The following is an 11,763-nucleotide window of genomic DNA, read 5'->3' on the forward strand; positions in this document are numbered from 1 at the left end:
AATAGGATCTCAAGTCCGCATCTTGTACAGCAATTAACCACTAAGAAGAATATATGCAGTGTTATTTGTTGAAACTGTACTTCCGATTTGATTTGCAACTGTCTCATTGCTATCTGTTTATCAATAAAATTTTGAAAAAAAAAGAATCTCTCATAAAATAAATTCCTCTGATATCAATATGCATATTATTGGCAGGCGGTGTAACTAACATATCCAAGCAGAAGTATAGCAATGAAATGGTGTCAATTAAATAAGAAATTATTATTATATTATTATCTCAGAAAACTAAACCAGGCCAGAGGAATATTATGAAAGAAAGGAGTGTTGGACAGGACCTGCAATCTAGGAAAAAGAGAAATAAGAAAACCAATTAAATCAGTGGTCCAAGAAGAGCAACCAACTAAGTTAAACTACAAGACACATGACTGAGTCAACAGAACCTCTGGAAAAATGGCAGGAAGTTGCAAGAAGAAAGCTGAAGTTTCCAGGTCTTTCCTATAATTAACTCAACTTATCTAGACTTATCTGCACTAGCTTTAAAATTTGGGCTGTGGAAGTCAGCAGGATTTTTTTCATTAATCACTTGCACAGAGATGCATTCTGACCATAAATTGATAGCAGAATAATCAGGTGGAAGAAAAGGTAGGCCCCAATTTGTGAAGGAAAAAGAGAATCCAGGAGCAGCAGCTCTGCTCCTAACGGCCATGCTGATGCCAGCGCTGCTCCTCGGTACCTTCCGTTTGCACTTTGTTCATCCCCAACTTGACAAGGGGATGTGCAAGATCACTTTCTGAGCCAGAAGTAATGGAGATTTGTGAAGCACTTCTATAGTCATGTTAGATACAGTCCTTGCATGGCATCTAGTCTAATCCCTGTTTTCATTAATGTGGGACCTGGGATCCTGCCCCAGGACCCCGTCACATACCATGTGGCCTATAGGTAGAGAAGAAGGCTCTCACTACACAGATGTTATCAGTATGTGTGTGCAAAAAATGTATGTCTATCTGTGTACTGATTCAACTGATATTTTTAGTCATGTTTATATACATTAGTTAATTAAGTTAATATTTTCATTACTATTCATTCATTCATAAAGAATAAGAAACTATATAACATTCTAACAGTAAAACTAAAAGAACTTTTGAAAAAGGATGATGAAGTCACTTTATACCATCATGATGCAAAAATAAAGATCTTGATTTTCAAAACCACAGACTACGAACAGCAAAGTCATACTAGGTCTTTGTGATAAAGAAATGTCAAGCAACCAAGTATGCCCCCAAGAAGCAACACTAGCTCTTTGACCACTCTTGCAAGTTTGATCCTTCCGTCCTTGGTGACTTTGACAACCATTCCATCCTGTTCAATCAGAGAGGAGGCTCTGATCAGGAAACCAGTCATCTTAGGCAACTTGAATGATTATAATCAATGACTAGCAAAGTGACCTAAATAGAATGACTCTCTGAAAACAAGACAGAGATATTCACCAATGTGTTCACTGACTCTAACATAAGCAGACTCGTTGGGCTCTTTGAAGTAGACCTTTCCACAATCGTTATCATTTAATGCAAGATCTGAAACAGAGGGTATATAATTCCCAACCTACCAAGGCTCCGATTCAGTATGTTGATTAGATTTCTTAATGATCTTATCACAGTCACACAGAAAACTCTACGAAACTGTCTTTGAGCTTGTTGAAAATTTTGCATCTTCTTTACACATTTAATGCAAGAGAATACCTCTTCTTCAGTCATCATAGACATTGTAATATTGGAATCATTAGTCTTGTAAAAAGTAAAATGTCTGAGTCAATATACCTATATTCCATCAGCCACTCATTCTATTTATCTCATTCAAACCTAAATCTTCTCATCTGCATCAGAAGACCTTCACTTCCCTTACATTGAGAAGGTGAAAGCAACCACAAGTTGCACTTCAGATGTTCCCCTGCATCTGCCCACTGCCTCCACGCCCCAATTCTCTGCCTTCCTGGAACCCCATGGAGCAACTGTTTATGCTTCTTGACTCCCATTCATTATTGCTATATCAAACTTTTTGCACAACATTTCTCCTTTCTCTTAATCATTAATTTTTTCCTATTCTAAATGATGATTTCCCTTAACATGAAAATATTTTGCAATAGCTCTTATTTATTTAAAAAAAAAAAACTTTCCTCTATGTATCCTCCTCTCGCTATTCCCTTTTGGAACAAAATTCAAATTCTATAGTAAGGCTGTCATATTTTACCCACATAATGGCTTTGAACCTAATTTCCTTAATCTGTATGGTAAAATAGCCTCTTTCTTGTTATCACTACTGTAGACAGAATCTAAGATCTGACAACCAAGCTCTCGCAATCTCCCTTATATTCAACAGTGATCAAGGCATTTCAAGATGATATAAAATCATAATTTAAATAACAATGCTGTTGATAATATACAAGGCAGCACAGAATCCAGCTGCTTTCTTTATAATTGTACTGGTTCCCAAACAGCACTGTCAGCAAAACTGATTCCTTCACACACTTCAGTAGAGTTTTTAAATGACTATTAACACAAAAGAAATAAGGGAGTGTGTTTGCATTAAGCCATATTGCCACCAGTATGCTAATTCCTATCAATAACATTTTTCCTCTGACATGATATTGAAAATAAATCATTCCAATCTAATTACATATAATTATATGAAATATATTGTACTTAAAAGATTTAAATATTTAGTAACATTTTAAACCATAAAAAGAAAAAAATCCATTAATTTGGTGGAATAAAATATAGATAGCATTTCTTTCTTTCTTTCTTTTTTTTTTTTCTAGTACAGGGTCTAGATCAGGGTCTGATCTCACTACGTAGATGAGACTTGTAGTGATTCTCCTGTTTTCAGCTTCCCAAGCGCTGGGATTATAGGTGCACGCCGCCAGGCCCAGTCTCAATCACTGTCTCAGCGCGCCCCAGGGGTGGGTCCAGCACAGCACGCCTGGGATCAAACCGGCCTCTGCGCTCTGCCTAAGCAGGTGCTTTAGTCCGTTGATAGCACTGTTTAAACAGGGAAAAGGAACAGAAGGATCTTACACTCCCACTTAACACTTGATACTTAACAAATATTACTGCCCTATTAGAACTCAACAAGGAAGGCTAGCATCTGTTTTCCTTTCTTACTGGTATAGACAATTAGAACCATTATTTTACAATAATAATAGCACTAGAGATTATTTTTTTTTCTTTGGCCAATAATGTGTTTCTTAACAAAAGAATTAGGACCATATGATTAAGTCCAATTGCACACAGAATTTTGTGGCTATTTTCTATTTATTCCAAATGGCAAGTTTTTGTCAAAATTTGGTTATAAATCTGAGTAACATAAAATCTATCATTCTGTGAGAATCCAGGAATGGTGGCACACACCTGCACTTCCAGCACTCTGAAGCCTGAGCCGGAAGACTGCAAATTCAGTCTTTGCCTTGGCAGCTTGGGCACTTAGGAAGACCTTGTCTCAAATTTTAAAAACAAAAAGCAAAAAAAAATTTTTTTAATTTAAAAAGGGCTGGTAACATAGCTCACTGTGAAGGCCATGACTCAAGTCCCAGTACTTCCAAAAAAAAAAAAAAAAAAGAATATACCTAATTACTAAAAATTACATATACCAGCTATAAAATATATGTATTTCTCCAATTGCAGCTTGTGTAGAGTTGGACTGAATCCTGGGCTATAAAAAATGAAGGAACTACCATCTAGAGGCAGCACTGGATGCAAGCATTTGCTCCCCAGATCTGAAACCAATGAAGTCGATGTACGGCACAATCGTCCTTAGGCTCGTGCAGCATAACATGTTGGCAGGGTGTCACGTAAGCTTCCACTTGTTAGCATTAACCTGCGATCATTTCCAAAGCTGTTTTCGGTGTCATCTAGTTCAACCAGCTCACTCTGACAGTTAAGAAATGAAATTTCTGGAAGCATCACAGGGCTGTGCCAAACTTAACAAGGAGTAATGAGAGATCTGAGGCTTGAACCCAAACAAGTTCCTTACTTGCCCTAAGAGTAATTAATTTCCCCTCATTTTGTGGAAATAATAGGGAACTTGGTAAAAAATAACAGTTCTTTACTGTGAACCTGATCCAATGGCTTTGCTTTTAAGGAACCCTATAACTCTAGTGTTTCTCATAGCTAACTGTTGAAACTTCATGGAAATGAATTGAGTGGGCTAATTAAAAACAATGGATTTGCCTTTCTCATCAAATCTTGAGAATGTTTTCAACACACCATGAGGTACTTATGTACATAAATATTTGAGGACAACTGTAATTAGTTCAATAAAGACAGTTTGAAATTAATAAGAATATTTTAAAGTAATTCTGCCATTTGAGTTTAACTCTCTTTAAAAAGTACAGCTACATGGACTCTCACTTGAATTTGGACAGTGCATAAAAATAAGCATTCATTGTAAAGGAAAAGAGTTGAACAACATTCATATATTTCATTAGTAAGTTAAAACAATTGATATTTGCTTGCCATGTTCATCTAATTGTATTGTAAGAATTTATTCTTATTGCCCAAATAGTTATGTATATGCTAGGTTGTATGCCTCAGCTTACATCAAAATAGAGGTGTTAAAACTCATTTAAGAGTTTATGTGGTACAAACTATAATCATTTACTGTGAAGATAGAAAAGGAATTATGTCATCAATCTTTTATGGTTGTAATAAATCATATTGGATTTAAATTGTCAGAGTTCTTCACAACTTTAACACTTTCCATAATACACACATATAATAATGACATTTTATATAATAGAGTATATGGTATATTTATTCATTCATTGAGAATTATATGGATTACTCTACGTAGTCCATATTGAATACTGGTCAGTTGTTTTCTAGGAACTCAGGCTGTAGTGGAAGACAAGCATATAAACGGTATAATTGATGGAAGTAATTGATGTAATAAAGGCTTTTTTTTTTTTTTGCAGAACTGGGGATTGAACTCAGGCCCCTGTGCTTGCCAGGGAAGCACTTATTCCACTGAGCCATCTCCCCACCCCCAAGGCTTATCTTATATACAGTGTAATGAGGGACAGAAGTCCTTAGTGCAAAGAAGTCTTTATGGAGACATGGAACATTGGGCAGCAATATGGATTTTTTCCAGGTGGACATTTAGGAAAGAGAGGTCAAGGTAAGGAGAATATCAAGTGCAATTCTCAGAGGCATGAGAGAGTGATATTAGGGCAGTCAAAATGTTTTGTGAGTAAAAGGAGGATTTTTTAATACTTATTTTGGACAACAGGTGTAAGATTGAGCTGGACCAGGCACACTAGCATATAGGACATCTTTTAGGGAATGTCATTTAGAACAGAATATTCTGCTACCTTTCAATGTTCAGATTTGGAGATTTAAAGAGTAATGTAATTTTTCATGTTCACATAATACCAACTGCACCCCCCTTTTCAATAGAGCTTTTTCATGCAATAAATGAATTTGCCTTAAAGACACGAGTAACTTAATAAGACATTAGTGGTAAAGGATTGTAATTTTTGTTTCTTGAAAAGGTCTATTGCCAATTGAACACATTTTAAGAGACATAAATTAGGCTTAATGAATATTACATTTTAGACTCTTAAATGTTACAATTTAGAAAATATATGGTAAAGCATGCTTATACTTTATATCCCTATTTGGCTCATAAAGAAAAGGTAAACAATAATTTTCAAAGATCAAAATCATTTTAAACACTAAAACAATAATTTTGCACATTTTAAAGTAGTGTTTCATCACAGATAGACAGAGAGAGGAACAACAGAGCAATTGTAAATTCTAAAACTGATGGTATCAGATCTTATCCCATTCATATATGTATATAGGTGCACATGTATATTATGAATATCTATATATAAAATACATTTAGGTATATTACATTACAGTACCTATGTGGAATTTGCTCAGTGATCCCCAGAACATGCCAAAATCAACAGATTTTCAAGTGCTTTGTATAAAATTGTGTAATATTTTCCTATAACTTATATATATCTTCCAGTATGCTCTGAATCATTTCTAGATCACTTATAACGCCTAATACAATATTAATGCTATGAAACTAATTGTTACAGTGTATTGTCTAAAAAAATGATGGCAAAGAAAAATCATGTTCAGTATGGGCATATTTTTTTATCCACAGGTGGTCAAATCCACAGTTACAAATCTCATGTAAGGGCTGGGGAGATGGCTCAGTGGAATAAGCGCTTCCCTGGCAAGTGCAAGGGCCTGAGTTCAATCCCCGGTTCAAAAAAAAAAAAAAAAAAAAAATCTCATGTAAATGGAGAGCTGATTTTACACTTATAATATCTATAATGCACTACATATTATAAATATATTTTACATGTTATTATAGATAATAACAGATTGTATTTTCTGAGAATTCTGTAGAATATAGACTTGGACATAAAACCTAGCTGCATTACAGAAATTAAAGAAATGCAACTTTCTTGCACAGTTGACTACCTGAACTGCAATTCCTTCTCATCTCCCATGCCATTTTGATATATACTGATTGGATGAGAAGCTGAAGAAATATATTCTTTAAATACAGATATCTAAAAAACTAGGATTGAAGGTCCCATTCAACTCAACTATTGCACACCCATGTTTATAGCAGCACAATTTGTCATAGCTAAATCATGGAAGCAACACCATCAACTGAGGAATGGATAAAGAAGATGTGGTATTTTTATATAATGGAATATTATTCAGCTATAAAAAGGATGAATTTGAAGCTTTTGCTGCTAAGTGGATGTGACTAGAGAACATACTCTTAGGTGAAATAAATCAAACCCGTGTGTGCAAATATCATATTGTCTCCTTAGTGTGAGAACCTGAAAAGAGAAAATAAAATCTGAAGGTTACAGTAGGTACTATGAAAACAGAATGAATCTGTTCAAAATGAAGGAATTTTTGAGTTGATAAGGACAGGAGAGAGAGTGAGAGAAAGATATATATCCATGTATGTAGGCAGGATGTTTTGTCCAACTGTACTGTGCATTTCTGCTGGTCTGTAGAAAGGAGCAGCTGTGTTTATTTCATTTTGTCTCGCTTTTTTCAATTATTTGCCCTTTTTCTCTTCTTAATTTCTTATACATGTATATGTATGTAAACATATATATGTATACATACATATATATGTAAAACTTTCTTTTTTCTTGTTACTCCAATTTTGCATGCTAATATCTGGTAAGATGAATAACTAATTTGAAGGAATCATTATGCAATACAACAAATTCTGTGAAATTCATATTATTTTGTTTGGTGAAATTCTGTAAGATTTGTAATTTTCTGTTTTACTTTTAATTCTATTTTGTAGTCTCTTCTTTATTTTTTATTAATTTTATTGAGAAACAAATAGCAATGAGACAGTTTCAAACAGGTTAGTAGGACAGTTACAATAATTAATACCTTGATTATTATTGTCTTCATAATGGTTATTCATAGTACAAGATGCAGACATGATATCCTGTCTAAACACTATTAGTAAAATATTTCTTCTCATTAAGAAAAAGTAACTGTATACCTATCCTAACTATTTGGTAAATACAAATATAAAATGGTCCTTCATTTGTATCCCCTTTTTTGTTTAGCTTTGTCAGAGATGGGTATTCCATTGTCATTTAAATATTGTAGGTGTGTACTGTAACATCATGTAACTCAGTTGTGTCCCAAATTTTCTGATCAAGATTATGGGGCCACAGAGCAATGTTATCGATGATATAGAGTGTGCCTAAGGAGAGTCACATGGAGAGAAAACATTCTCTCAGGCTTTCACAGAGAGCACATTGGCCAAGCAATGGCCGTGACTCATCCACATGGCTAACACTGACAAAGCATCTACAAACTGCGGTACAGGGTTTCAGGATAAATCCTGAGGGGATTTGACTGACATGTCAGACACAAAAGTTACATTGTTATATAGGACTTGCTTTATCTTGGTCTTAACCATCCAGCAGAAAAGTATAAGAAAAAGGTATAAAAACTAACGCCATATTAATATGCTGAGCTGTAAAAGGCTCAAGTCAACAACTTCTGACATTGCCAGTCCTATGGATAACCTACTACTGTTATGGACTACTGGACTATATTGGAATATTTTGCTGAATTCACGCACCTACAATACTTAAATGGCAATGAAATACCCATCTCTGACAAAACTAACCAAAAAGGGGATACAAGTGAAGGACCATTTTGTATCTATATATACAAATAGTTAGGATAGATATACAGCTACTTTCTCTTAATTCAATGAGAAGAAAGATTTGTACTAATAGTGTTTGGACAGGATATCATGTCTGCATCTTGTACTATGAATAACCACTATGAAGACAAGAGTATGCAATGCTTTAATTATTGAAACTGTCCTACTAATCAGTTTTGAAACTGGCTCAATGCTATTTGTTTCTCAAAAAAAAAATTTAAAAAATAAAAATAAATTTCACTTTAACTAGAAAAAAAATCTAGGCTGTCCATGCATGTTCTCCCTATGCTTCATTTCCCTGAATACTTTGCTTTTCTTTGATGTCCAAATTATGTGGACCCAATGGCTAAAAATTTTGCTGCTTTATGTCTCTTCTATGCTTCACTCCTCACTAAATGATTGTACATAGGCTCATCACTTGGAATATCATCTATGTTTTGAGAACTCCCAGTTTTCTAACTCCATTTTCAACTTCTCCCCCAAATCACTGGCATAAAATTGATCTCATTCCTGTTTCTAAGAGAACTTCTAATATAAGACCAAAATAGGATTTCTCCCCACTCCGTATTCCACATTGCTTGTCTTGCATTTGTCCCTATCCCAATAAGCAGCAATACTATTTACTCCATTGCTCAACCACAAAACCATAAATCACATTTAAGTCTTTTCTTCCTCCTGTGCATCCAATCTGTCAGCCAGATAAGCATCAAACATGAATTTGCAAGGAAAGTATGTCAAAAAAACAGTGACTCCCTAAGACAGTGATGAGGGTACACTTTTCCTTCTCATGCTCTGTGTTCATTATAGCTCTCATCTAAATCAATGCCTTTTTAAGGACATGAGGGTGCACCTTCCTGTCTACAGCTTAGGCCTGGAATGTTCTATAAGAAAACTTACATGGCATTTTTCAATGCTAGAGATTGGTTTCAAAGCATGAAAGATATTTAGTAAACAAAATGAAAATTTTGTAAACCCTTAAAATACAAAAGTGATTTTAAATAAGTTAGCTGCAGACATAAATACAGAAGAAAATCTAGACGGAAAGCTCTCCACTCTTACAAAATAGGAAATTACAGGCATTTTCAAAAATTTATCGATCACAATTTTGATGGATTAGAATTTTTAAGAAGGTAAGTAATAATAACATTTCTGGTATTTAGCATTCTCTGCAGTTTTTGAATTTTTATTATGGTATATATTGCCACTATAGTAATCAAATCAACAAATTTACAAAGTTATTAATAATAAATAATCACAACTCATTTCATTTCTTGTTTTTCACAGTTTTCTGAGCAAGACTATACAAGGAGACAGCAAGTTTTGCTTCACTATTGATCAATAGCATAAAGAACAGAAATACTGATCTAGAATACTGTAGTGCGGTTCTTATTTTTAATCCATTACAACAGGGCAAAAATTGGTTGTCTACTGTGCATCCAATCCTGTCAAATATGTTGATACAGCATATCTAATTAAAGAATTGTGGGCTGGTGAGATGGCTCAGTGGTCTAAAGCATCTACTTAGAACAAGCTTAGCTAAAGCTCAGGGACCGCAGTTCAATCCCCCAGCACCACATGCCAGCCAGCCCTGCCCCCTGGTGGGCTGAGCTGGCCACACACATAAATAAATTTAAAAAAAAAAAAAAAAGAATTGTATAAAAACGAATCCCATCGAGACCAGCAGGGCTCACACACTCATTCACTATAATCCACCTCCTGAAAGCACTGCAGGACTCCCGACCCCTCCAAAGAGAGACACTGCAGTTTTCAACAGAAGAAATATAGCCATTGTCCTAATGCTACTTACTGTCCTACTGGTATATGAATAAGCATGGCACTATTTTTACCTTGAATAATGCATGGCTTGGTGGCCTGCTATGTTAAGATAGAAAGCCGTTGTGTGCTTCATCTCATTGGTCTCTCCGGTGGTCTCAATCCAGTGTCCAATTGGCACACAGTAAACACCATCCACCAAGTTGTTTTCATTATAAGTACAGCAACGATCGTGGTGAGGCCCATTGCCTAGAACGAGAAGAAATGACAAACAGATCAATTAAATCAGCGTTTTGCTTAAACAAGTTCAAACTGGCTGATACAAAGTTAATTATATGGTAAAAATTAACATAAAGCTCCTTAACCTACATATTTTCGTAAGAACAAAACTACAGCAAGAGAACAGCAGGCATCTGTAGAATCCTTTAAAGTATATAAGGATTTTTTTAAAGTTTAATAATTCTTTCAGAACTTAATAGTATTTCTTATTGCCCTAAGAGCCCTGTATAAATCATTTTCTGCCCAATTACCGGCTGCAAAGGGGTTTTAAAGTGGCATTACATTAATGCCACTGTACGCCATAATTTTATCATTCTGGTATGCAAATTTGTAACAAAAAATCAGTATCTTAGCATCAGCTTCAATAATGAATGTATTGATATAAATACATCAATAAATAATAAGATAAATGTACACATCTAATTTGTAAGTAAAATGGGGGAGGGTTATTGCTTGTAGGTAAGGAAACTAATTCTCAGAAATTAACTAGCTTTCTGACTATTAAATGCAGAGCAAGTAGTAGCCTTAGTTCTCAACCTGTCAGACAGCTCATAATTTCATGTCCCTCTATGCCTACATCACACATCCAAAAACATACTATCTGCTCCCCTCCTTCCCATTTACCCTCCCTCCTTCCCTCTCCTCCTTCCTTCTTTGAAAACATAACTTGCCCTGCTTCACAATTCAGCTGAATAGCAATTACATTAGTTGCAATGGTCCTGATATTTGTATGTTTCCCAAACTCTTACACTGGCACCAGAACCCACAAGATATTGGTATTAGGAAATGCAGTCTTTGAGAAATGATTAGATCATTAAATCAGAGGGGCAGAGTTTCATAGTGTCAGTGTCCTTATAAAAGAGCCCCAAGAGACATGCCTCCATCCCTTCTACCACGTGAGGATGCAGAAGCACATGTCATCTACAAGCCCGGAAGGGAGTGCCCTCACCAGCTACCGCACCTGCTGCTGACGCGAGCTTGGACTTTTCCACCTCCATGGTAATAAGAAGTGAATGTCTGTTCTTTTAAGCCACTTAAACTACGATATTTTGTTACAGCAGTCCAAATGTTCTATGACACTGAGAGCCTTGCTTATTTTTACTAAACTTTCTTAAGTAAATGATTCTGTCATCTCAGGCCATTCTTTATATTACCTGTACTATATCAAAATGAAAATATGAAAACAAAATAAATTGCATTTCTTATAAACACAAAAATTCAACTCACTTGCTATTTGCTCTGTGTTCCAAAAATATTTAATCTAAAGTTGCTTGTAAAAAAATCTAAGAAGAGTCCAAGACTTCCTTCTATCCACTAGAAGGCATAGGATGACTCTCTCAATAAATAATTACTGGTCTTTATAGATCAGACTCCTTTTTTTCTCTTGATGGCTACAAGGCATGATACCACTTCTCCATTAACCTTGATATTTAATAGATGATAGCTGAATTACACAAGCAATCCCAATTTTATAATATA

General features: G+C 35.0%; 1 protein-coding gene across 1 annotated transcript in view; it reads right to left on the reverse strand.

The window, feature by feature from the left end:
* Positions 1–11,282, reverse strand: part of Epm2a (EPM2A, laforin glucan phosphatase) — a 60,030-nt gene extending 48,748 nt beyond the window's left edge. The window contains exons 1-2 of the mRNA XM_004628554.3: positions 11,234–11,282; positions 10,080–10,254 (exon numbers count right to left, since the gene is read on the reverse strand). Of these exons, the coding sequence (XP_004628611.2) occupies positions 10,080–10,254; positions 11,234–11,282 (224 nt within the window). The remainder of the gene's footprint in view (positions 1–10,079; positions 10,255–11,233) is intronic.
* Between the last annotated feature and the right edge of the window lie 481 nt (positions 11,283–11,763).

Source organism: Octodon degus, unplaced genomic scaffold (genome assembly GCF_000260255.1).
Source record: "Octodon degus isolate 3935 unplaced genomic scaffold, OctDeg1.0 scaffold00024, whole genome shotgun sequence".
Classification (NCBI taxonomy): Eukaryota; Metazoa; Chordata; class Mammalia; order Rodentia; family Octodontidae; genus Octodon; species Octodon degus.